The sequence below is a fragment of the Diabrotica virgifera genome, chromosome 8, assembly GCF_917563875.1.
Source record: "Diabrotica virgifera virgifera chromosome 8, PGI_DIABVI_V3a".
In the NCBI taxonomy this organism is placed as follows: domain Eukaryota; kingdom Metazoa; phylum Arthropoda; class Insecta; order Coleoptera; family Chrysomelidae; genus Diabrotica; species Diabrotica virgifera.
The window spans coordinates 25,583,397-25,607,802 of NC_065450.1; the positions used below are offsets into that span (position 1 = coordinate 25,583,397).

Here is a 24,406-nt window from a genome sequence, read left to right on the forward strand (position 1 = left end):
CAAAATGAAACTGGCATATTTATAATAGCAAACATACATTTTTTTACTCTTTAAGATTTTTCTTATCACTAATACTTTTTAAGGAAATTTTTCAAAAATGTTTAGAAATTTTTTTTACTATAAACCAAATTTTTTTCTAAAATAATCACTCCAAACCAATCAAACTTAAAACAAAAAATGGTAAAGCGGTAACGTTAAATTTTTTTTAAAGTGCTAAATAAAGGGAAGTTTTCACGATTTTTTTACCAAAAAAAGGAGCCAACTTTTTTTTTTTCAGTGTAACTCGTTTATTTTTGTTGCTAGAAACTTTTTTAAAAAACAAATATAAAGCTATATTTAGATATTTTAAAAAAGTTAATAAGTTTTTCCCGAAAAGTGCTTAATTTTTTGGTGATTTCGCGTTGAATTATTCGATTTGGAATTAGACGAATAAGAACGTATTTTTCATAAGCTACAACTTTGCTTTTACTCAATTTATAGACTTTACTGATAGACCATTTTTTTCATTTTTTTATAATCTACACTTTTGCTAAGAATATTTTGTTCGATAAAATATTTACTTTTTGAGTTATTTGCGAAAAACGGTCTGAAAACGTAGTTTTTTTTGTCGAAAAATCAATATTTTCAATCGCGAATATTTCGAAAAGTATTGACTTACGTAAAAAACTTTATAGAACGAAAGTTGCTTATAATCTCTCAATTTATGCATTTCTGGGCTTATTTTAAACACGCGTTTTTCACCCCCCGAGAAGGGGTGACTGTCATCCCCCAAGTAAAAGCAACCAACGGCACAAATTCAACTTTGAAGTGGAGGGTAAGTAGAACCTAAATCCAAATGTTCATGCAATTCGGAGTTGCCCCTGAAAATTATACTCCAAAATGGTCATTTATTGGGCTATTAGGTATTGCCGGCATTTAAGTATTAATAGGAAAATTGCAATATTAACGCTCCTTTCACACACGGATGCTCCAATCACCGTGTAATAAGAAAGGTACCATAGGATTGCTCGAGCTACTATTGGAATATCATAGTGTGTTCTAACCCTTGCACGTTTCAAATTTTTAGTGTGTGAAAGGAGCGTAAGAATTTGAAAAGTGCGAGGGTTGGAACGCACGATGACATTCCAATAGTGGCTCGAGTAATCGCTTGTAGACGGAGAGGCAGCGCTGAAAAATCTCTTTGAATTTACTAAAGCTAGATTTTTCACAGTTGATTACTGTGAGTGTGTAGAGAAACATACTGCGGTCGGCCAAGCGAAACGTAGAACAGGGGTTACTGAGAGGGTATCAAAGTTGCTTTCCTACGGTAAGGTAATTATTTCCATTTACTAAGGCTGAAAATCAGTAAACACATTCTAAATTAAATATAAATAAAAGTTATTATAGTCGGTCAGCTGTATGACGGGACAGAGCCGGTCGGTCGGCCTTAATAGTCGATTGAGAAAATAAAGAATTTTGGCTCGCAATTTTTTCGTCCAGCATGGATTTACTTGAAATTTTCACAGAAGGTAGGGAATAGTCCAAGGATCATTTTATACATCATGCCGCTGTCATACGCTAAATCCTTGGGGGTGGTTGCCACCCCATCTCGGGGGTGGGAATTTTTTATTACATTTTAACCATGTAATTCGATGGAAAAATTGGTTCTAAGAAAAAAATGTTTTTTTACATTTCCTTCTTAAAACTAATATTTTTCGAGTTATTCCCGCTTGAAAATAACAGTTTTTCGACGAAAAAATCCACGTTTTAGAGGATTTTTTGAGAATACCTCGAAAAATATTCTATATATTTTTAGCGATAAAAAGTTTCTTCAAAAACGATTTTGTATGATTTTTAAAGAGCTATAAGACTGTTTACATTAAATTCCGTAAGATCCCTTAGTTTTTAATTGGGGCGGGTTTAAAGGGCTCGAATAAGGAGGTGTTTGCTGGTAAATAGAGGTTTTAAACAGCTATATCTGGCTAATTATTCACTGTAATGAAAATCTATGCACACTGTAATTTTAGTCATTAAAAAGCTACAATTTAGTAGTTTAGAATTTTTTCGTATCTTCAGTATTTTCGGAGATATTTTGAAGTAAACGGTGAAAAATACCAAATTGCAAAAAATAAATTTTTCTAACTCCAATTTTTCCAAAATGAGACATTTTAAATAGGTCAAACTCCTTTAGTGTATTGATAATATAAACATAAAAGGAAGTACAGAAAGGTGAAGACCAATTTTGAATTAGGAAGGTAGTTAGAGGGTTGTTTTCAGTGATTTTTTCGTAGAGAAAAGCGTCACCGACATTTTTTTAATTATAAGTCGCTTAATTTTCTTGCTAGAAACTTTTTATTATATTTTTTTGAAAGGTCTAGTTGTATTCTTGAAAAAATATTATTTAAGTTTTCCTCGAAAAATGCAAATTTTTCCCATTACTTGGCTTTGAATTTTTCATATTATGCATTTGACGAAAAAAGCTAACCTTTAACATGCCGTATATCGGTTTTAGGTCTGGATCCAGCGTATGAAAAAAAAGTTGATTAATAGCAAGCTGAAAATTTGTTAATAGCTTAAGGGTGTCTAGTCGGACAAACTTTAATATATGGGAACACTGGAACAGGGGAAGTTTTAATTGTGGAACAGGTTAAAAATTTGGAACAGTCAGACCACGAAAACGGCACATTTATTTTGTCCGACAGAACAGATTCAAACTCTCCGAACAGAGATTAAACTCTCATGCAAAAATCAGACTGCTATTTATCACCAAATGGGCGTTTTAATGAGTGGAACATGTAGAATATGTCAACTGACAGAAATTGTGACAAGTGATAAATAGCAGTCTGATTTTTGCATGAGAGTTTAATCTATATTCGGAGAGTATAAGCCTATTCTGTCGGACAAAATAAATGTGCCGTTTTCGTGGTCTGACCGTTCCAAATTTTTAACCTGTTCCACAATTAAAACTGCCCCTGTTCCAGTGTTCCCATATATTAAAGTTTGTCCGACTAGTCACCCTTAAGCTATTATCAAATTTTCAGCTTGCTATTAATCAACTTTTTTTTCATACGCGGGATCCAGACCTATTTGTATTGGTCTTACAGATATTATAGGAAAAAAATTTGGTTTGTGTTACTAAAAGATACAATTTCGATATCTACAGTTTTTTTCATTAAATGCATATTTTCGAGGTATTCTCAAAAAACCTTCTAAAAAAGTCGATTTTTCGTCGAAAAACTGTTATTTTCAAGCGGACTAACTCGAAAAATATTAGTTTTACGAAGAAAAGGTAAAAAACATTTTTTCTTATAATCATTTTTTCCATCGAATTACATGGTTAAAATGTAATAAAAAATTCCCACCCCCCGAGATGGGGTGGCAACCACCCCAAAGGTTTTATCGTATGATAGCGGCATGATGTATAAAATGATCCTTGGACTATTCCCTACCTTCTGTGAAAATTTCAAGTAAATCCATACTGGACGAAAAAATTGCGAGCCAAAATGCTTTATTTCCTCAATCGACTATTGGGGCCGACCGACCGAATAACTTTAATTTATATTTAATTTAGAATGTGTGTACTGATTTTCAGCTTTAGTAAATGGAAATAATTACCTTCGTAGGAAAGCAACTTTGATACCCTCTCAGTAACCCCTGTTCTACGTTTCGCTTGACCGACCGCAGTATGTTTCTCTACACACTCACAGTAATCAACTGTGAAAAATCTAGCTTTAGTAAATTCAAAGAGATTTTTCAGCGCTGCCTGTTGGTCTATTGGTACCTTTCATATTACACGACGACTTCACTGAACGTTCCAACCGATGTGTAATTTGAAAGTTACAATGCGATTGTACGAGCCACTATTGGAATGTCATCGTTCGTTCTAACTCTCGCACGTTTCAAATTCTTAGTGTGTGAAAGGAGCGTTATAATATTGGATATATACATTTCAGAAAGGACCCCGGCACTTTTCTTATGTAAAAGTAGTTTCAGTTAAATTGATTGGAAGTTTTTTGAGAGGTAGAGCTTTGGCCATGGTGATCAAAAGTTCTTAGCGTCTAAAGACTCAAATTAGTTGTTCCTTATTTATACAGCTTCAAAATGTCAATTTTTAGTCGATTTTTGGAAATCATGAATTTGAAAACGAACCTGACACTCAATAAATACGAATATGAGATCTGAAAGACTTTTTTGACAGAAAACCATTAAGAAGTGTCATTCCAATACCATGTTCGTGTTTATTAAGATTCAGATGCCGTATATTGAATGTATGGGACGGTACATTCCAAATTAATGCTTTTGAAAAAGTAAATAACCCACACTTCAAATCTATGTGGGTGGAGTCATACAGGATCATACTTTAAAACAGATAATACAAAAAGCGCTTCAAGAGAAAAAGAAAATATACTTAACATTAGTATATTAAGTTAGTATTTTATTTAGAATAAACCTGAATTTAACTTGTAAATTAAGTTTAGATATATGTGAGTTAGATGGAATCTGTTGTTTGTTTGACTCATAAATAGTACATGGAACAGATTAAGGGATATGTTTTAAAATATAGAGCAAAGAAGAAAAATGGTACCGACTTTTTAAAAAAGCAGATATTTTAACGTGAGAATTTTCGATTGAAAATTAGGCTACTTTTTCGATAAAATCAAAATAAAGCAAAAAGAACCTTTAAAAAAATTTACAGTACATCCGAGACATAAAATGTTACGTTTTCGACAAACATGCGAATTTTTTTTTGTAAAAGATAAAAATAAAAAACCAAAAACTCGATTATTTGAATTATTTTCTAAAAATTTGGGGATATGCCTGTCTATATAAGGATTTTTACAGCTGTCGCCGCCTTCCTTCTTTCAGCCAACATCTCCAGTGCTTTCTGTTCTGTCATTCTCCATCTCTAAGGTCTCGTCGTTCTGAGGTTATGTAAAAAGGTGTAAATACCAAAGTTCTAGATCTTATTATTACCGGAATGGGACGTTTCATCGCCGCCGGTTCACCGCCGCCGGTTCATCGCCAGTCCTTCTCATCGCCGTCTGTCATCGCCGTCCGTTTCATCGCCAGTTAGTCAGTTGATTTTGTATTATGGGAGATGACACGACACGACGTTAAATTCAGTTCAAAACTTATGACAATTAAAAAGATAGAAAATATTATTATATTAATTTACCGTTCTATTTCTACTTCCCCTAAATTTGTTACTAAATAGTAATAAATTTGTAGTGTTAAATGGCCTTTTAGAAATATATATGTTCAAATTTATGTATACCCTATTCCACGAACATAAGCCTGTTTTGGATTACTTCGACAACGAATATTTTACTGTGCAAAATAAGAAGAACGAAAGTAAATTGCAAATTACATTGTTGTTTATTGGAATAATTATTAGCGCCATTTATTTTTGTACTTCTTACGTTGCACAGTAAAATATTCGTTGTCGAAGTAATCCAAAACATGCGTATGTTCGTGGAATGGCCCATAGTCTCAGGTTAGGTTAGGTTAGGTCATTTCCTAGAATTCCTAATTAATATTAATAGTTATTTATGATATAAGTGGTAAAAGCACAATTTTAAAGCACGCATGTGAAAGTTTGCAGAATGAGCGAAGCGAATTCTGCAATTCACATGAGTGCCTTAAAAATGTACTTTTTAACACGTATATCATACAATATTTTTTCCACAAACGTCTTATATATCAACAATTATAATTTATTTATTCTCAATTACAGGACAATATCTACAAAAACTTTTACTTGAACTTGATTGACATTCCATTTTTATATTTTTCTTGACATTACATCAAAACTGTCTATACTGTCAATACGTAAATCATAACAACTATAGAATAACATCTACTTTTATTGTTGTATATTCTAACAAATTTTAATAGCTTTTTTTCTACAAACGTGGTTAAAAATGCAATAATACAGTTTAAATTAAATTTTAAAAAACCTTTTAAACCACCTTTTTCAATTGCGCAAGTTGTACTATCAATATTAATGTTAATAAATGAAACATAAATATTTTGACGTTTCACAATTTGACAATTCACTTTTAACTGCAATGCCTTAAAAATTTTAAAGCACTAGTAGTGCTTTAAGGTAGCATTTTTAAAGCTCCTATGGAGTGCTAAAAATTGCATTTTTAACACGGTTGGAGAAAAAATAAATAATAAAAATGTAACTCTTTGTCGGAAATTTGGAAATAAATCAGTTAGCGATTAATTAACTGGCGATGAATCGGCCGGCGATGAACTGGCAGCGATGAACTGGCGGCGATGAAACGTCCTAGACCGTATTATTACAACTTCTCCGTTTATTTTGTTTCCATATAGGGCTTGTAGTTTTGCCATAAATCGTGATAAATCGTTTCCTACCCTAAAGAAATACTCCTTTCCATTTCTCGATCTCAGATCACCCTTAAATTATTTTTTCTTTAATCTTTTTATATACCTTCTTTCTGTTCCAATAGGTTCCATCTTGTTACTATTTTTTTTTTCACGTTTTTTATTTTCAATGGCTTCGGCCCTGTTCTTCGATTTATATACCAAAGAATTGTCCACATAGCAAAGTTTCGGGCCCGATTTGAAATGGAAAATTATTATAAAATAACCGGGAAAAGTTACTTTTTTGTTTGCCCCATTGTTTTAAAATAACTTTAAATATACACCAACTTTTTAAAAACTTTTAAGAGCTTTCTTATTAAGTCCAAGCAAATTTACAAAACGGTATACATATTTATTTTTCGAGAACGTTTTTTCGCGAACTTTCATGTTTATGAATCGGAAAATCTTTTTTTCTGATTGAACAATTCTATCTATATTTTTCATTGTGTCAATACGTTTTCCGATATAATATTTAGGATAAAATAAAATTAATTTTACAGATGAGTTTTTTACAGACGAGTTTTTAGATTATAAAATAATGTGTTTTATGCAGTTATTTAATACTATACAAATATCTTGAAATCGGTTTGAAATATTTTAAAAATCAAACTACCTTTTTAATAAGGTATTCCTGATTAAATATATAGTCTAAGAGCTGGGAGCGGATCTTGTGCGTGATAAGTAATATGGAAAAACTATACGGGGATATGTTGAATTAGTGGTGTACATGACTTTCCGCTGAACGCGGCGGAACGCTGCGTGGCTGGCAAAGGGGTGGGGGTAGGGGTGAATATAAAAAATATAAGGGGTTTTTTGTGACGTTTGTGATTGAGATAGTACACCAAAATTTGGGAATAAGTAGACCATAACATAAACTAAATAACTAACTAAAATCCACAGAGCCGGAAACCAGAGTGGGGGACGAGGGTAGTTATAAGGGGTCGAAGTCGCGGTTTTTATTATTTTTTTTGTGACGCTCATGATCGAGATACTGAACCAAAATTTGGGAGTAAGTAGGTCATGAAGTAACTAAGTAAAATCTCCAGGGGTGAAACGCTGCTTGGTGTACAAAGAGGTGGTAGGCAGGGGTGAATATAAAAATATAATGGGTTTTTTTGCCGTTCGTGATCGAGATAGCGCACCAAAATTTGGGAATAAGTAGATCATGACATTACTAAGTAAAATCTCCAGGGGCGGAACGCTGTGTGGGGGACAAATGTTGTACTGCGTCACAAAAAAATAATACAAACTGCGACTTTTACTCTTTAAAACTACCCTCATCCCCAACTCTGGTTTCCGCCCCTGGAGATTTTGCTTAGTTACGTCATGATCTCCTTACTCCCAAATTTTGGTTAAATATCTCGATCACGAATGTCACAAAAAATCTCTTATAATTTTTTTATTCACACCTGCCCCCACGCCTTTGTCGGCCACGCAGCGTTTCGCGCCTAGAGATTTTACTTAGTTATGTCATAACCTATTTATTACCAAATTTTGGTGCACTATCTCGATCATGAGCGTCACAAAAAAATAATAAAAACCGCGACTTTGACCCCTTATAACTACTCTCGTCCCCCCTCTGGTTTCTGGCTCTGGGGATTTTATTTAGCTATGTCATGGTCTACTTATTCCCAAATTTTGGTTAACTATCTCAATCACGAACGTTGCAAAAAACCCCTTATATGTTTTATAGTCACCCCTACCCCCACCCCTTTGTCAGCCAAGCAGCGTTCCGCCCCTAGAGTTTTACTTAGTTACGTCATGATCTACTTATTCGCAAATTTTGGTGCAGTATCTCGATCATGAGCGTCACAAAAAAATAATAAAATCCGCGACTTTGACCCCTTATAACTACTCTCGACCCCCACTCTGGTTTCTGGCCGTTGGGGAAAGTCATGTACACAACTAATTCAATATATCCCCGTATAGTTTTTCCATATTACTTATCATGCACAAAATCCGCTTCTATCTCTCCGACTAATATGTAGGTATTTAAATATGTTGTAACTTCATTGTTGACAAAAAAAATACTAAAATCCTTTATCTTCTTCTTTCTCTTAATCCTTAGTGCTCTTCAGGGCGTCGAATTCCGCCTCTTATCCATTTCTTTCATGCATTTCTAATGGGGGCCAGGTTCTTCATATCACTTATATTCATGCCCCTCCTTTCCCCTATATCATGGATTTGGTCCATCCAAGTCTTACTCAGCTTTCCCATTTTTCTTTAAATCCTTTTAAATACTTACATCACAAAACGTTTTCAGAATAACAATTCCATCATCACTGCTTTTAACAGGTTAAAGATATGCTACAAAGATATGCGGGTTAAAACCTTTTAAACCTTGTCAATAAAAAAAAAAGTGTTTACGTTATTGTGTTAAAATTAAAGTGGTGTTTAAAATATTCCTGGATTTATCATCAGGCATAACATCAACGACACGATTTTGTCCAGAAGATGGATCCTTACATCACGGACACTAACTTTCCGTGTAACTTTCAGTTGCTAGCTACTGTTCGTGATGTGAGGATCAGTCCTCTGGACAAAAACAACCCATGTGTCGTTGAGAGTCCTGTGGTGACTGATGTTAAATCCAGGAATAATTTAAACATCACTTTAACTTTAACACAATAATATAAGTAAACATTTTTTAAATATATAAGATTTACCGGATTTTCACCCGCGTATCTTTAACTCAAGCATGTCTTTACCCTGTAAAGGGCACTGATGATGGAACGGTTATTCCGAAAACGTCCTGCATGTATCACTTTTTAGGAATTTTAATAAAATATACCTTTTATAAAATATGTCAGTATTTTTTTGTAATTAATGGTATACAGTCAGTTACAGGAATTTAATTTCCTTGTGGATCCTGTCGATAAAAAGTTATGTTAGGTGGTACTATTTTTAAGTAAAATATGTATTATAAGTAAAACTTAAAAAAAGAACGAATACTAATTATATAGGTCCAATAAATTAATAATACTAATACTCTCAAAAAATACATGATAAAATAGTTATTTATGTATTAAGAGCGAAAAGTGATACATTATTGCTTGAGAGTTACCGCTCGACGCGTTGCGGAGAGCGGTAATTACTCGAAAGCAATAATGTCACTTTGCGCTTGTAATACATACAATATTTTGTTCTATAATCACTTAATAAAATGAAACTCTTTTTAAACCATTAACTTTATTGTAACTATTTTATATATATGTAATTTTAATGTCATAACATTAACTTTTATATATTTTAGTTTGAATGTTCAATGTTTTTGTATTGTATGGTTGTACGGTTGACGGTTGCTACGGACGACGAGCGTAAAATCAAACATTACGCGCTTGAGCGATAAAGTGACGGTATTCAGTAAACGTCAACTTTTCGTTGCCATTGACAAGCGAAAAAGTCTTCTTTATCAAGTGACTGTAGAAAAATTTATTTATAAGGTTTCTTCCTTTCTTAGTAGCAATACTGAATAACATTAGTTGACTTAAATCGTAATATTTGCATGTGAGAAGCCACCATGTTGTTATATGCCATTATTTTCTGGTTACACTGTATTTACAGGATGATATAATAGGAAAGAATGCTGTTCAAAGCATGAATATTACTGTTAAAGTTTCCATAGCTTAAAGTAGCTGTTCATATTTTTAAGTCAACAAAAAAACTAAAAACTCAATTTGCACGTATTTAATTATTATTCAACAATGAATAATTTGACAACTTATCAATTGAGTTAACCATTATAATATACAGGGTACTATCATTTTAACTGGACAGAACTTATTAAGGAAGCAAACATATTCATTACTAGCGACTGAAATTAGTAGCAAAAGTAGGAATGTAGGAGATCTTATAAGAAACGTTTTACGAAGAACAAAGCAAAAAAATGCCAAGCTGATTGCCAAAATGCAGAGTGTAGCAGCAGCATCGGAACAAAAAAACAAAAAGATTTGACAGCACTACCAAAGGAGCAATATCGACGTCATTTTAAATCAATGGTCGGATTAAGGAGACGAAAAAGTGAGAGAGCAGTTCCTGATGGAGCGGTAACAGTTGTATTTCTTCTTGTGAACGCTCTGCTCCCTAAATTCGTGACAGCCTATCACTTTCTTTTATATGTGAGGTTATATACTTGCCTCTGCACAATAAATTGGTTTTTACTTCATAATCATAGTCAAAGACCATGGATTGTTTACCGTCTGTGCTATTTTCTAACTGATAATTAGTACTTGACGCCATCTTTCAACAAATCTATTGACAAATTCACAAAAGTAGCATACGTTGGACGGAGGCAAGGACGGAGGTAGCGGAATTAACATGAGCTCACTGTCATAGCGACCGTTCCGTAACACGTTCCGCAAGTAGCGCCACATTCAGAGAACTAATTCTCAACAGTTGTGGAACCGCTCCGTCACTTTTTCGTCTCCTACCTGAATGCGACAAATGCTCCACTGTCTTGTTGATAACTCATATTTAGTCCGTAATGTCTAGAAAAGTACATAGGGTACAGAAGTTACGCACTATTTTGTTTCTCTGAATATTTTATTAACCAAACAATTTTTGAAGGGGATGATTTAGGAATTTTTGATAATGACTGCAAACAAGGTCTAAAAAAATAACGAGAGCTAATGAAAAAAATGTTCAAATGAAAAAAGAATAGAACAAAACTTTATACAAGATATAACAAATTATAGGAAAAGGGCAAAAACTGTTTATGGATTCAAAATTATAGAAGAGACAAGATGAAATTGAAATAAAAAAAGAAACGTGATAGAAAAAGCCACAAACAATTCAGTGCCAGACAGTAAAAAACCAGTGGAAAAAATACCTGGATGGAACAGAAAATGGAAAAAGCACCGAATAAGTTTATGAGTGAATATAAAGATGATAACACAGAAAAAAAAGAATGTGTGTGTGTACTTTGTACGCACATAAGAAGTTATACTTCTATTATATAATTTCAACGAAATAAATATACTAAACAGTTTATTTGTATTTTATGTAAATATTAAACTAATTTTAATACTTACCTACCACTTTCAAAAAATGTTTATTAAAACGGTACCAAAAATAAAAAAAAAAGAATATGAATCGTCCGGAATCGAACCCGGGACGGTGTCAAATAGATAATTACAAATTACGGTGACAAATAGATCAAGTTAAGTATAAAGATAAAGATGTTATAATAGATACTCATTATCTTATTCCCGAGAAAGGCAAATCCAAAGACATAAAAATTATAATAAATATTATGTTTACTAAAAACACTGATATATTCTTTTCATACCTTATTTGCGCTGATACATGCGTAACTTGAAAGATTAGCAACGAACTCCAAACTGTCTGTGTGCGCATGCGCCCAGAATAATAAAAATTCACTCTCAATCGCGCCTAAAGGAGTATAACTTCAAAAACGACATTTAACCCTTTAACATAATAACAAATAGCAACATAATAGCAAATAAGAATGTAATGTTAAAAATGTCTACATGGAATGTAAGAGCCATAAACCGGAAAGAAATAAAATTGAAGAAGATTGAAGTAGGAGCTATAATAGGAACAAAAAGGAAAGGAAGAGGAACCATCATATTGGAAAACTGTATGGATATTTCAATGAGCGTATACTTATGTAGAGGTGATATAGCGTTGGGCACAAGGGCAGCAATTAAAAACCTTATTATATGGTAGGCTACTATAACCTAATAACATTACAAGATTACAAAATAAGTCATATCAAGAAACCAACATTCAATTATTGATATACTATAGTGCAAAAGATGAACACAAAGAGAAGCTGGATAAGAGACGTAGCGGTGATAAGAAGCTATGAAATAGGCATTGATCACTACTTAGTGGAAACTACACTAACAGCAAAGAAATAATTAAAGTACATAAACTAAGGGAAGAAACACCATTTCATGGACACCTTATATACCTAGGCTCACTGTTGACTAAAGATAAAAACGTCAGCAAGGAATTTAAAACATTAAAAGAAGAAGAGTGTTTGCCACTAACTATTGCATGAGAAGATTAGATGGCCTCAAAAATACGCAAAGAAATTAAAGTGACCGTCTATTAAATACTAATAAGACCAGTGCTAACGATGGAGCAGAAACCTGGCCACTTACACACATCGAACAAGTGCTGTTGAACGGTTTTGAGAGCCAAATCCTAAGAAGAAGAAGAATCCTATAGAGGAATAAAAGAATGAAGGAAGTGAAGGATTAAAAGAATTTTACAACCTGACATTGTAAAATTCATTAAAGTAGTACCACTTAGATGGATAGGACATCTAATCAAACGAGAGAAAGTGGAGAGATGAAGAACAGTTGCCAGAGACAGAGGTTAATGGAGGATTTTTCTCTTATAACGAGCTTATTCTCTTTTGATTATAACGAGCTATGATGCCACTGATGATAACTGTGATTAGAGGAAAATCTTACATAGTTACTATTAGTGTCCGCTGACTAGCATCTAGTTAACTCTAAATTAACCAAACCCTTGCAGGAAGAGCGACGCACTACATCTACTTCGGCACCATAATAAATCAAGAATAGACGAAGAGATAAGAGCGCGCATCGAAAAAGCTGCGTCTACCTTGAACCGGATGCCACTTTACCAACCGGATACCTTTAAGAGCCACTTAAGAGCCACAACCTCTCGCTTGGCATAAAAGTAAGAATGCTGCGATGCTACGTCTTCTCTCTTCTTTTTTATGGTATTGAATCATTTTTTATGTTATCGTGGACCTTGGAAAAAGATATTTGCACAAAATTGGAAGCATTTGAGATGGGGCTATATCGGAGAATACTTACAATCTCGTTGACTGACCGGGTTCCCAATATGGAGCTCATCACCATAATGAAATAGAACCGAGAGGTACTGACCACCACTAAATTTCGAAAGTTAGAATATCTTGGACGCACTATGCGAAATGAATACGGGTATGCCCTCCTAGAAGCCATTCTGCAAAGAAAAAATATTTGGAAAGCGAAGTCCAGAAAGAAGAGGAACATCATTAGCCTAATAAAATAAAAAAAAAGTCAAAATGTAAATTCGTACAGGTTAAAACATATTTTATATCAAAGTTTAGGTGGGTACAAAAGATATTTTTTAGAAAGTATCCAAATCATACAAGGGGATCATTGTTTAAATAATTAAAAAGGGGTCATTTTTGCAAAAAAAATACTTTTTCAACTACTGAGGTAATTCACTTATCAATGAAGGTCTATGGGATTTTTTCTGCAAAGTTGAAGGGTAAATCTTTCACATAGGACTTACTAAATTAAATTTGACCCCCTAATAATTTAAATAATTGTATATAAAACTTTAAAAACAAATTGGCAAAAAATTATTTTTAGCATTTTAAATAAGCACTATAAAATTTAATATTTTACAGACTAAATTGCGCTATATTACCAGTATTAAGCAAAAAAAAATTGGTCAAAAAATATTTAATATATTTTGAAATATTGAATTTGTTTGTTAAATGTTACTATATTTTCAATTACAAAAACGCGGTTGTTGCCAAAGAAATATTCACCTGTTTAAAATCTCATTATTTTTATTTTCATGTTTATTTTCGATAAATGTATGGATAAATTCAAATTTCAATTAAACTCTCCCCTAAAATGGCATTTGAAAATTATTCAAATTTGTTTATAATTTGTTTTTTTAATAACGTCGCGGGGATTAAGTATTTTGAAATGCCGTTTCGATAATTGGGTTCCTGGGAATTTTTTACTAATTAACAAAAATGTTTGTCGTTTTTTCTTCTTCTTCTTTTTTCTTGGAGTTCTATTACTACGTGCCTTTTTAGGGTTAAATTTTATTAAGAATGTCGAATCTCTTAGTTGTAGATTCTAGACCTAAAAATATTAAGATTTAACTAAAATCACTTAAATAAAATGTGGCTACTTACTGAGTTAGAGGGTGTTTTATTTAAAAATTTAAAAATTATTGTTACCAAGTACTTTAAAACTTTTTAACGTATCCTTATCATATTTGGCAGAAAGTGTGGCTATTGTACACCCTACTAAATTGTGATTAATAAACGTTTCTAGTTAGTGCCAGAGGCGTACGACAGGGGATAGTGAATGATTGACCATTCCCAAATTCTACGCCACTGAGTGAATTACTATTTTAGCGAAGTTTTTCGATTCTCCAATACTTTGTATGTAAATAACTTTATTGGTATCGATAAAGTCATCAGTTTGAGAGATATTGGAAGTTTAAACTGAATGAATGAATGAATCAAAATAACTATGCCGTTTCATTTTTAACGTCCAATATCTCGAAAACTAATTACTTAATCGTTACCAGTAAAGAGTATATTATTTACATAGAAAGTATTGGAGAATTGAAAAATTTCGCTAAAATAGTAATTCCCTTAGTAGCGTAGAATTTGGGAAGGGTCAACCATTAACTATCCCCTGTCGTACTCTTCTGGTAGTAGCTAGAAACTTTTATTGATCACAGTTTAGTAGACTGTATAGTACCCACACTTTTTACCAAGTATGATAAGGATACGTCAAATAGTTTGAAAGTACTTGGTAAAAATAATTTTTAAATTTTTAAATAAAACACCCTGTAACTCAGTAAGTAGCCACATTTTATTAAAGTGATTTTAGACTAATCTTAATATTTTTAGGTCTAAAATCTACAACTTAAAAATTCGACATTATTAATGAAACTTAACCCTAAAAGGGCCCGTAGTAATATAACTCTAAGAAAAAAAAGAAGGGGAATAAAGCCAAAAAAATTTGTTAGTTAGGTAAAAATTCCCAGGAACCCAATTATCGAATTGGCATTTTAAAATATTTAATCCCCGCGACGTTATTAAAAAAACAAATTATAAACAAATTTGAATAATTTTCAAATGCCATTTTAGGGGGAAGTTTAATTGAAATTTGAACTTATCAATACATTTATCAAAAATATACATAAAAAGATAAATAATAAGATTTAATAGAGGTGAATATTTCTTTCGCAACAACCGCGTTTTTGCAATTGAAAATAGAGTAACATTTAATAAACAAATTCAGTATCTCAAAAAATATTAAATATTTTTGGACCAATTTTTTTTTTGATTAATACTGATAATATAGCGCAACTTCTTCGTTAAAATCAGAAATTTTATAGTGCTTATTTAAAACGCTAAAAATAATGTTTTGCAAATTTGTTTTTAAAGTTTTATGTATAGTTATTTAAATAAATAGGGGGTCAAATTTAATAAAGTAAGTCTTATGTGAAAGATTTGCCCTTTAACTTTGCAGAAAATAATCCTATAGACCTTCATTAGTAATTAAAGAAGTAATTTTTTTGCAAAAATGACCCCTTTTTAATTATCTAAACAATGATCCCCTTGTATGATTTGGATACTTTCTTGAAAATATCTTTTGTACCCACCTAAACTTTGATATAAAATTTGTTTCAACCTGTACGAATTTATATTTTGATTTACATGTAGTGTAATTTTATTTTACTAGACTACATCGTCAAAGAGCCTCGGAACCTGGTTCAACAAAATATCTGTGCAGCTTTTCCACGCTGCTGCAGATAAGTTTAAGATTGCCATGGTGACCGATAATATTCGTCATGAATAGGCACATCAAGGAGAAGAATACTAGTATCTGTCCTGTTAAGTTGATTTACCCTGTTTTCTAGATACCTACATAGATCTTAAATCTAAAAAAAGTTTAGCATAGAAAGTTTTATTCGAAACCTAATAATTTAGGATAGTTCTGTGTGGTAAACCTAATATTAAATAAAATGATCTATATTTAATTCAAACGTTAGTACTATTCTGGCAAAAGACTAATATAACAGTGTTTTCCTAAACAAGTTGCTTAGCTATTTAACAAATACAACTATTAACATTCTTACTTATAATAAGAAATGTGCGTCCCTGCGCATGATAAACAAACCAGAAATAATCATTCTAATTAGGTCTTCAGTTTGATGTAAGTAGTAGATCACATAAAAATTAGAAATGGTCTTCTATTACAGTTCATTGTGTCCAAACCTCTTGCATTTTAACTATTCATCGACAAATGAATACGAAATTGACATATCCAATATGACAATGCTCTTTTGAATAAAGAAAATGTTGCATCATTTTACGATTTAAAAGACAAAAAAGAAATTGAAAATAAAACTTGACAATACTTTAAACGCGTTTTCCTCAAAACTGCTTTTTTCAAAGGCTGTAGATATTGTAACTCAAAAACTACTTGACCGACCCCCCTGGAATTTTGTATATGTTACAGTTCAAGTTGATTCTCAGTTAGAGTTGACTTTTCCTAGTTCGAGTCAACTCCAACTGAAACGAGCAGTAAAAGTTTATTTGAAAAATTCAAATCAACTGTTACTAGTTGAAGTTGACTCTTCCTAACCCTTGTTAGTAAAAGTAGATTATACAATTTATACGAGTATAATCTCACGTGCATTTTTGATGAGTGTGCGTCTCTTTGTTTTGACCGTTTCAACTACTTATTAGTCCAGGCTGTAATGTCGCCCCCGTTAGGTAAATTATTCTGATTCGATTTTTTTGCACAAACTTACTCAAACAAATACATCCTTATAACAAATACACAGTGTCAGGCGGTACCGCGGTCGAAAAATTGTTTAACCAATTTTTGTTAACCAAATTCACAAAAATAATTCTTATCTACTCTACCTCATATTATGTATAAGCTTTACTGTGTGAAAATTGTAAATATAGATAGCAAGTACATGAAGGGCTTAAAGTGTGCCTGAAGTAATAATGTATTTTAAGTGGGATTTACTTTTTCGCACTGTTTTTAGCACGCTTTCATATAATCAAATATCCTTAACTTTCGCCTTGTCATGATGATGACATGTGAGCAATAAATTACAAAAAAAGTTTTGGCAGTTTTGTGGTTTGACAGAAGTTTGAATTTTTAAATGTCAAAGTTCTAAAAAATTGTACAATAGGAATGTATTCCAGTGACGAAGAGTTGCAGTTTTTTTATTTGTTTTTTGGTAGATAAAATATTGTATGAAACTGTGCGTCAAGTACTTTTTGCGCACTTAGGCGATGTATAGGACTCGGCCCGCTTGTGCTCTAAACATCGCGTGCGTGCGCAAAAAGCATACTTCACGAACTGTTTTATAAATAACTAAGTATTTCACTCCGTACAAATTTTTTTAGATTATTTTGGTCATTCGGAGCAAAAAAGGTCTCTTGTGATTTTTCTCTAAAATTGATAGTTTTCGAGTTATACGCGTTTTAAAATTTGAAAAATGCGAAATGACCATTTTTAAGGCTTAATAACTCGATTAAAAACTATTATTATGCAAGTCAGAAAGTCACTTAATCAAAGTTTAAAGCCCCCCCTACAAGATCCTGAAGAAATTTTTGTCATTATTTTATTACTAAGCTGTTATTTTTAATTATCAACAATGAGCGCTAAAAGCGTATTGAGGCGGCCGTCAATGTGAGTGCGAGTAAGATCCTCCATTCCGAACTCCGACCGTCCAATGGCGTATCTCAGTCGCACTCACATTGACAGCCGCCTCAATACGCTCCTAGCACTCATTGTTAATAATGAAAAATAACAGCTTAGTAATAAAATAATGACAAATATTTCTTCAGTACTTTGTAGGGGGGTCGTTAAAATTTGATTTGGTGACTTTCTGACTTTCATAATAATAATTTTTAACCTTAAGTTATTAAGCCTTGAAAATGGCCATTTTTGCATTTTTCAAATTTTAAATCGCGTATAACTCGAGAACACTAAATTTTACAGAAAAATCACAAAAGACCTCTTTTGCTCCGAATGACCCAAATGATGTAAAAAAAAATGTCCGAAGTGAATTTTTTTTTGTGAATTTGTTTAAAAGAAATTGTTTAAACAATTTTTCGATTACGGTACCACCTGACACCCTGTGGATTCGTTATAAGGACTTCTTTTTGAGTAAGTTTGTGCAAAAGAATCGAACTGGAATAAATTACTTAACTGGGGCGACGATACAGCCTGGATTATAAATATGACGATTTGAACATAATATACAGTAACATTTAATTTCTAGAATCGGTTGTTTGTGTGAATCAACTTTTACTAAATGGCATTGGGAAGAGTATACTTTAACTAGTTGGAGTCTACTTTTACTAGTAAATGTTGAATAAAAATCTTCATTTTATATTATTTCTAATCAACTTTTACTAAAACCAGCCGTTTGAGTCGACTCGAACTAGGAAAAGTCAACTCCAACTGGATAATCTACTTGAACTGTAACACGTATTTTCTTTAGACATTCCTTGAGGTAATGCTGTCGAGATATTTTTTGTTGTATGCTTATTTTTTGTTTAACAATAATAAGTATGTTAATTTTCACCCTATTTTGCAAAAAAATTCGTTGTTTTGACTTCTGAGTGATATTAAAAAGTAAAAATTAGATATAATTAAAAAAGCTCGACAGTATTACCTCGAGAAACTCATAAGCTAATAAAATGTTTTTGAGTTTTTTGTTTACCTTGATACAATGATGCGTTCTGATGTCCACCGCAAAATTCATTATATTTTGAGGTGTCTTTTAAAAAATTGCCACCGTTGGCTTATTTTTTAGTATTTTTCCTTGAATTTTTTCTTGAGTAGTCTATGAATTGTACTGAATATGCATATTTAATTTAAAAATAAAATAATTCTACCATACTTTCAAAAAAAATGTGTTTGGAATATTGATTTCAACCCCTTCGTCCCCCGTCTTAAGCATAGCTATTACACGATTTTGATAGGCAACTCATGCTGGTCGTGTTTGTCTGTGTATGAAATTTAATAAAAAAAATGTTTCATCCGGCAAGCAGATGGTTACATTTCGACCTCCTATTCGGATCTTAGACTATCAAATTTACATAGGTTTATAAATCTATTTCCCTTATATTTAATGTAAATACAGCAGACAAATTTTAAACTCGAGCAATTTTAAAAATTTCGTATATTATCTAAATATTTGTAAAAGGTTTGGATACACAATAAGCATGACAACACATGACAAATTGGTTTTTAAATTTTTGGCGATATGCTTTTTATTTACGTACTTTATTTTCAGTTTTGTATGGAATGATTTTAGATAGTAGAAAATTACGACAGAAGCATGAACAACTAATTAGTGTAGAGAGTTTTCAAAATTAGAATTAGTAACAGAAAGTTAAATTCGGCATAAGTATTTTATCTACAAGAATATATTGTTTCCCTTAGATTTTTTTCATAAGTATTATTTTATATTTTTTAAGAGGGTTACTATTTTTTATGAATAACATGTTTCACAAAAATATATTTAAGCATAGAGATATATCTTAAAAAACAAAATGTTGCATCAAATAAATATTTATATATTCTCCTCTTTTAGATTATTTTTGTATACTAAGAAAATGACAAAGTGATTTATAGTAAGGAAATAAGATTAGTGAAGATTTTGTTTTGGTTTAAATATAAAATATTTTTATTTGATATAGCAATTTTGAAGACTGTTGACAAGAAATTGGTACAAATGATTAATAGAACCAGTTCATATTTCCCTCTCAATCTAGCTTGACCAGTCGAACGCCTGTGACGTAATAATATGTCATACCAGCAAGGCAACATTTACCTTTTTACGCTATGTCTCTACGGCCCTTGTAGGGGTGAGCATTTTAAACCATTATCTGAATCACCCCAATTGTGAGCTTGGATTCAGCCTTAATATCTTCCACCTATCACTTTGAGAAAAAGACGCCAGTCTATTTGATTTTATTCAAGTCTACATCATCAGTATAGGAAATAACATGTGCTTCATCATCACCATCAGTGACATCACATGAGCCAAAGCCTTCTTCAGATCAATCCTCCATTCACTCCTCTCTCTGGTAACGCCTCTCCATGTTCTAACTTGAATAGAATTTAAATAGATCTCTAAGTTGTCTTTGTACCTAAGTTTCGGTCGTCCTACGGATCGTTGTCTTGTTACACTTTCTTCTCTTCTCGCCTCACTATAGCCCTTATCCATCTAAAGCATGTTGCCTTAATGGCTTTTACAACGCCAGGTTTCCCAAATCTTCTATACAACTCAACATTGTAGGTAACGCCTACGCCACATAGGTAGTACCGTGCTTTTTATTCCTTCCTTATATTCCCTTTAGGATTTTTCGCTGGAAACGTTTAAGCAGTTAGCTCTGGTCTTATTAGTGTTTTATAGATGATCACTTTAATTTTTCTGAGAAAGTAGTTTTGAAGCCATATCTTATTAAACCATAGTAACACTTTATGGCAAGCATTATTCTTCTAATATTTTCGATTACGTTATCTTTAATCAACAGCGAGCCTAGGTATATGAAGGTGTCCCTACCTTCCAGTTATATTATTGGTGTTTTTCAATTATTATTCTTCTAGGTTTTTTTATAGGAATATGTGTTTCTCAAAAAAACCCCTTGTGCCCATTCTCGAACTAATACGCAATTTCGTCATGACTTTTCAGTGATAGAAAAACAGAATGCAGAAAGTCTCGTCGTTTCTAACGTTTCTAATGTATGTATAAATAATGGCACATAAGGATATTGTATTATTACCATTTTTAAGTAAAAATAAATTTAATGCAAAATTTTTTTATAAAAGGTATAGACCTGGATCCCGCTAACCAAAAAAAGTTTATTAATACCCAGCTGAAAATTTGTTAACACGTTGACGGACATAACGTCTATAGACGTCTAACTTCCATTGATGTAATGTGACACAACGTCTATAGACGACATTTTTAAAATACCGAGTTGTGACTAAAAATCGGTAGATTTTTTTGTCACATTACATCTACAGATGCATATGAAATGTGACGCGACACCCATGGTCGTCGTCCACATGTTTACAAAAAATGTTAAAAAACTTATTGTTTCCATAAACTATAAGCGCTAAAAGAAATTCAGCAATTTTCCCATTCTACTTTACAAAATTCATATAGTGTCACAACACTTTTTTATACATTTGACGCACTGTCCGTCAACGTGTTAATAGCTCAACGTTGTCTAGTAGGACAACCTTTGATGTACGGGAACACTGGAACAGGGGAAGTTTTAATTGTGGAACAGCTGACATGTTTCGAACGTCAGACTACGAAAACGTCCCATGTATTTTGTCGGACAGAACTTCCAATTGATTTGTTACCTTTTCATTAAACTCTCATGCAAAAATCAGACTGATATTTACCACCAACATAATTCCTGTCATTTTACATGTTCTACGTGTCGGACTTATCAGGGGCGGCCTGTCGAGGTAGGCAAGGTAGGCGCCGCCCTAACCTCTTCAAATGTACAGTACAATACAATAATAAATTATTTGTTAATATAAATTACTTATTTCTAAATTGTAATTTATAAATTTTGACACAATACGTAAGTATCTAAAATAAAAAATGTACTTTTTAAATTCTCTTCGAAGTTGTAATTATTGTACGCTCCTCGTAGTAGTGCTACTCACTTCTATATTATGGAACTACCCTATAGTCAGGCACTTCTCAAATCCGCCTAAAGAACAGAAAATAATGATATGCGTCTCTCATTCTTTACGCTAAGCACAGCACTGTAAAGTTGTGCTCATTACGAGGCGCCAAGCCTTACACCGATCAATGTATCGTACCCATGTATCCAATACCAGGTAAAATATATGCAATATTTTAAATAGTTGGTCACTACGGAAAGCAATGGATTGTATCCTCTCCTAGTATCTATTGTTGTCGTCCCCCTTCGTATTTACTCAGTGTTTGTTGTACGTTTGCCGACAGTATTTAAAATATTGCATATATTTTACCTGGTATTGGATACATGGGTAAGATACATTGATCGGAGTAAGGCTTGGCGCCTCGTAATGAGCACAACTTGACTGTGGCTTGTCTAGTCGTAGTGGACGATAATTTCCGGGAACTTTTTGGGGTTAGGTTAGGCTACATTTTTTGCTCTTTCGACAATGATTGTCTCGAGCTGCATCTCGGGATAACCAATTGTATGTTTTAGGATCCTGACTACAAATACTGAAAAAACTAAAAGTGCGAATTTTATCATGGAATTTGGTACATGGGATTAGAAAAATATTTGGAACAATTTTTCCAAATATCTCTAACGCGAAGCAAAATATCGAAAATTCGCCCTGTTTGCAGATTCGCAGTAGATAGCGTTTAAAATTTAAATTTGAGTTGACTATGACTATTTTAAAAAAATGTGAACCATCACACTTGCTTGACTGCAAAATTTTAAATCTGTATTTCTTTTTATAGCCGCAATATAGGGGTGCCTTCATCTTAAATGCGACACACTGTGTATATAGGTAAACGAGTATATAATATATGTAGAGTATAGTAGAGTATAGTGTATATATACACGGGCGCCCATATAAAAATTTTCAGGGGGGGGCAGACGTGAAGATGTTGCACATTATATTTTGTATACTTTGGATAACCATATATAGTTTACAGCACTCGAAAAGCGAGGGGGGGTACGGCCCCCCCTGTCCATGGGTATGGGCGCCCATGTATATATATAAAGAAAGGTATATGTATGTGTCGCCTACCCGCATACTGAAGTCACGAGCCGCCACTGGGACTTATTAAAATGCCCAAAACATTTTTTCATATATAATAATGTTTGCTATTAAATAAACTTAAAAACAACCCGCAATTAAAATCACGTTCCACAATTAAAAATTACCCTATTCCAGTGTTCCCATACATCAAAGTTTGTCCGACTAGACAACGTTAACCTATTAACAAATTTTTAGCTTGCAATTAATCAACTTTTGATACGCGGTATCCAGGCCTAGTTTATTTATTTAAAAATCACTTAAAAGGTTTTCGAAGGGTCTAAAAACCCATAAAGGACATCTATCATGGAACGTTTTCTCTCTAAGTAGAGCATCGTCAGTGCTGTTACAGGCATGACATGCTGATCCACCAAAAATACATATGTAAAAACCCTTTAATTATTGACAGAATGTGTTATGTTTAAATTACACAAAAAACGTCACAGGCATGCTAAGTTAATAAAAACTAAGAATCAGTTCCAAACTAGTATCAGCGCCCTTCGGTTCTAGCATAGTATATAGGGTGTTAAATTAGTATTTTGTACAAGACGCGCTCCTGTTTGGCGACCCCCAAACAGTGTGTCCCTTGCAGGCTTGTTATCTACGGGCCTGCCAATAAGAAATTTGTACCAGTTTGTTGTTAATAAACGTCCTTTTTCTAAAGTGTACTTTGGTTGATGTAATGGTTAATTTTAAGGTACACGAAGCCGACGCCTGTCTCGTTCTTGCAAACAAATACTGCCAGGATCCGGATGCTGAAGACGCCGCCAACATTATGCGAGTTATCTCAATAAAAAACTATAGTGATGATATTAGAGTGATTATACAATTGATGCAATATCATAATAAGGTTTGTTGCTAAATCATCATTTAGTATCTAATAATATTTGATTCGATGAGACAAGATTAAGAATATTATTATTAATTTATTTAAAAAGGTTCTGAAACTGCTTTCTTGTAATAATAATAATAATATTTATTCACCCTTTAAGGTGATACAGTAGCGATCAACAGGTAGCAAAAACGCGTTCCAAGATTGCGGCTGTAATTTTGAATATTTTTTCGAGATATTTTGCACACGTATTCGTAATATAATAAAGAATGGCGGTACAGAGCCCAATTTGAAAAATATATTAATATGTGGAAATTACTCTGTAATTAAATATAATATTAAAAAAACGAGCCTGTACCGCCATTAAGAAGAACAAAAAAATACACTTTCTTCAAATAAACTTTTTTATCCGATGCCTAGATTTTGTGTCATTTTGGAACTACTAAAATTTTTTATTTCATTAGTAGTTCCAAAATGACACAAAATCTAGGCATCGGATAGAAAAGTGTATTTTTTGTTCTTCTTAATCGCGGTACAGGCTCGTTTTTTTAATATTGTATTTAATTACAGAGTAATTTCCACATATTAATATATTTTTCAAATTGGGCTCTGTACCGCCATTCTTTATTGTATTACGAAT

The 24,406-nt window shown here is 32.6% G+C and overlaps 1 protein-coding gene across 5 annotated transcripts in view; it reads left to right on the forward strand.

Annotated features, from left to right (window-relative positions):
• Positions 1-24,406, forward strand: part of LOC114336268 (calcium-activated potassium channel slowpoke) — a 663,340-nt gene that overhangs the window by 317,753 nt on the left and 321,181 nt on the right. For all 5 annotated transcript variants that reach the window (XM_050659851.1, XM_050659850.1, XM_050659854.1 and 2 more), the window contains one exon: positions 23,632-23,784. In XM_050659851.1, the coding sequence (XP_050515808.1) occupies positions 23,632-23,784 (153 nt within the window). The remainder of the gene's footprint in view (positions 1-23,631; positions 23,785-24,406) is intronic.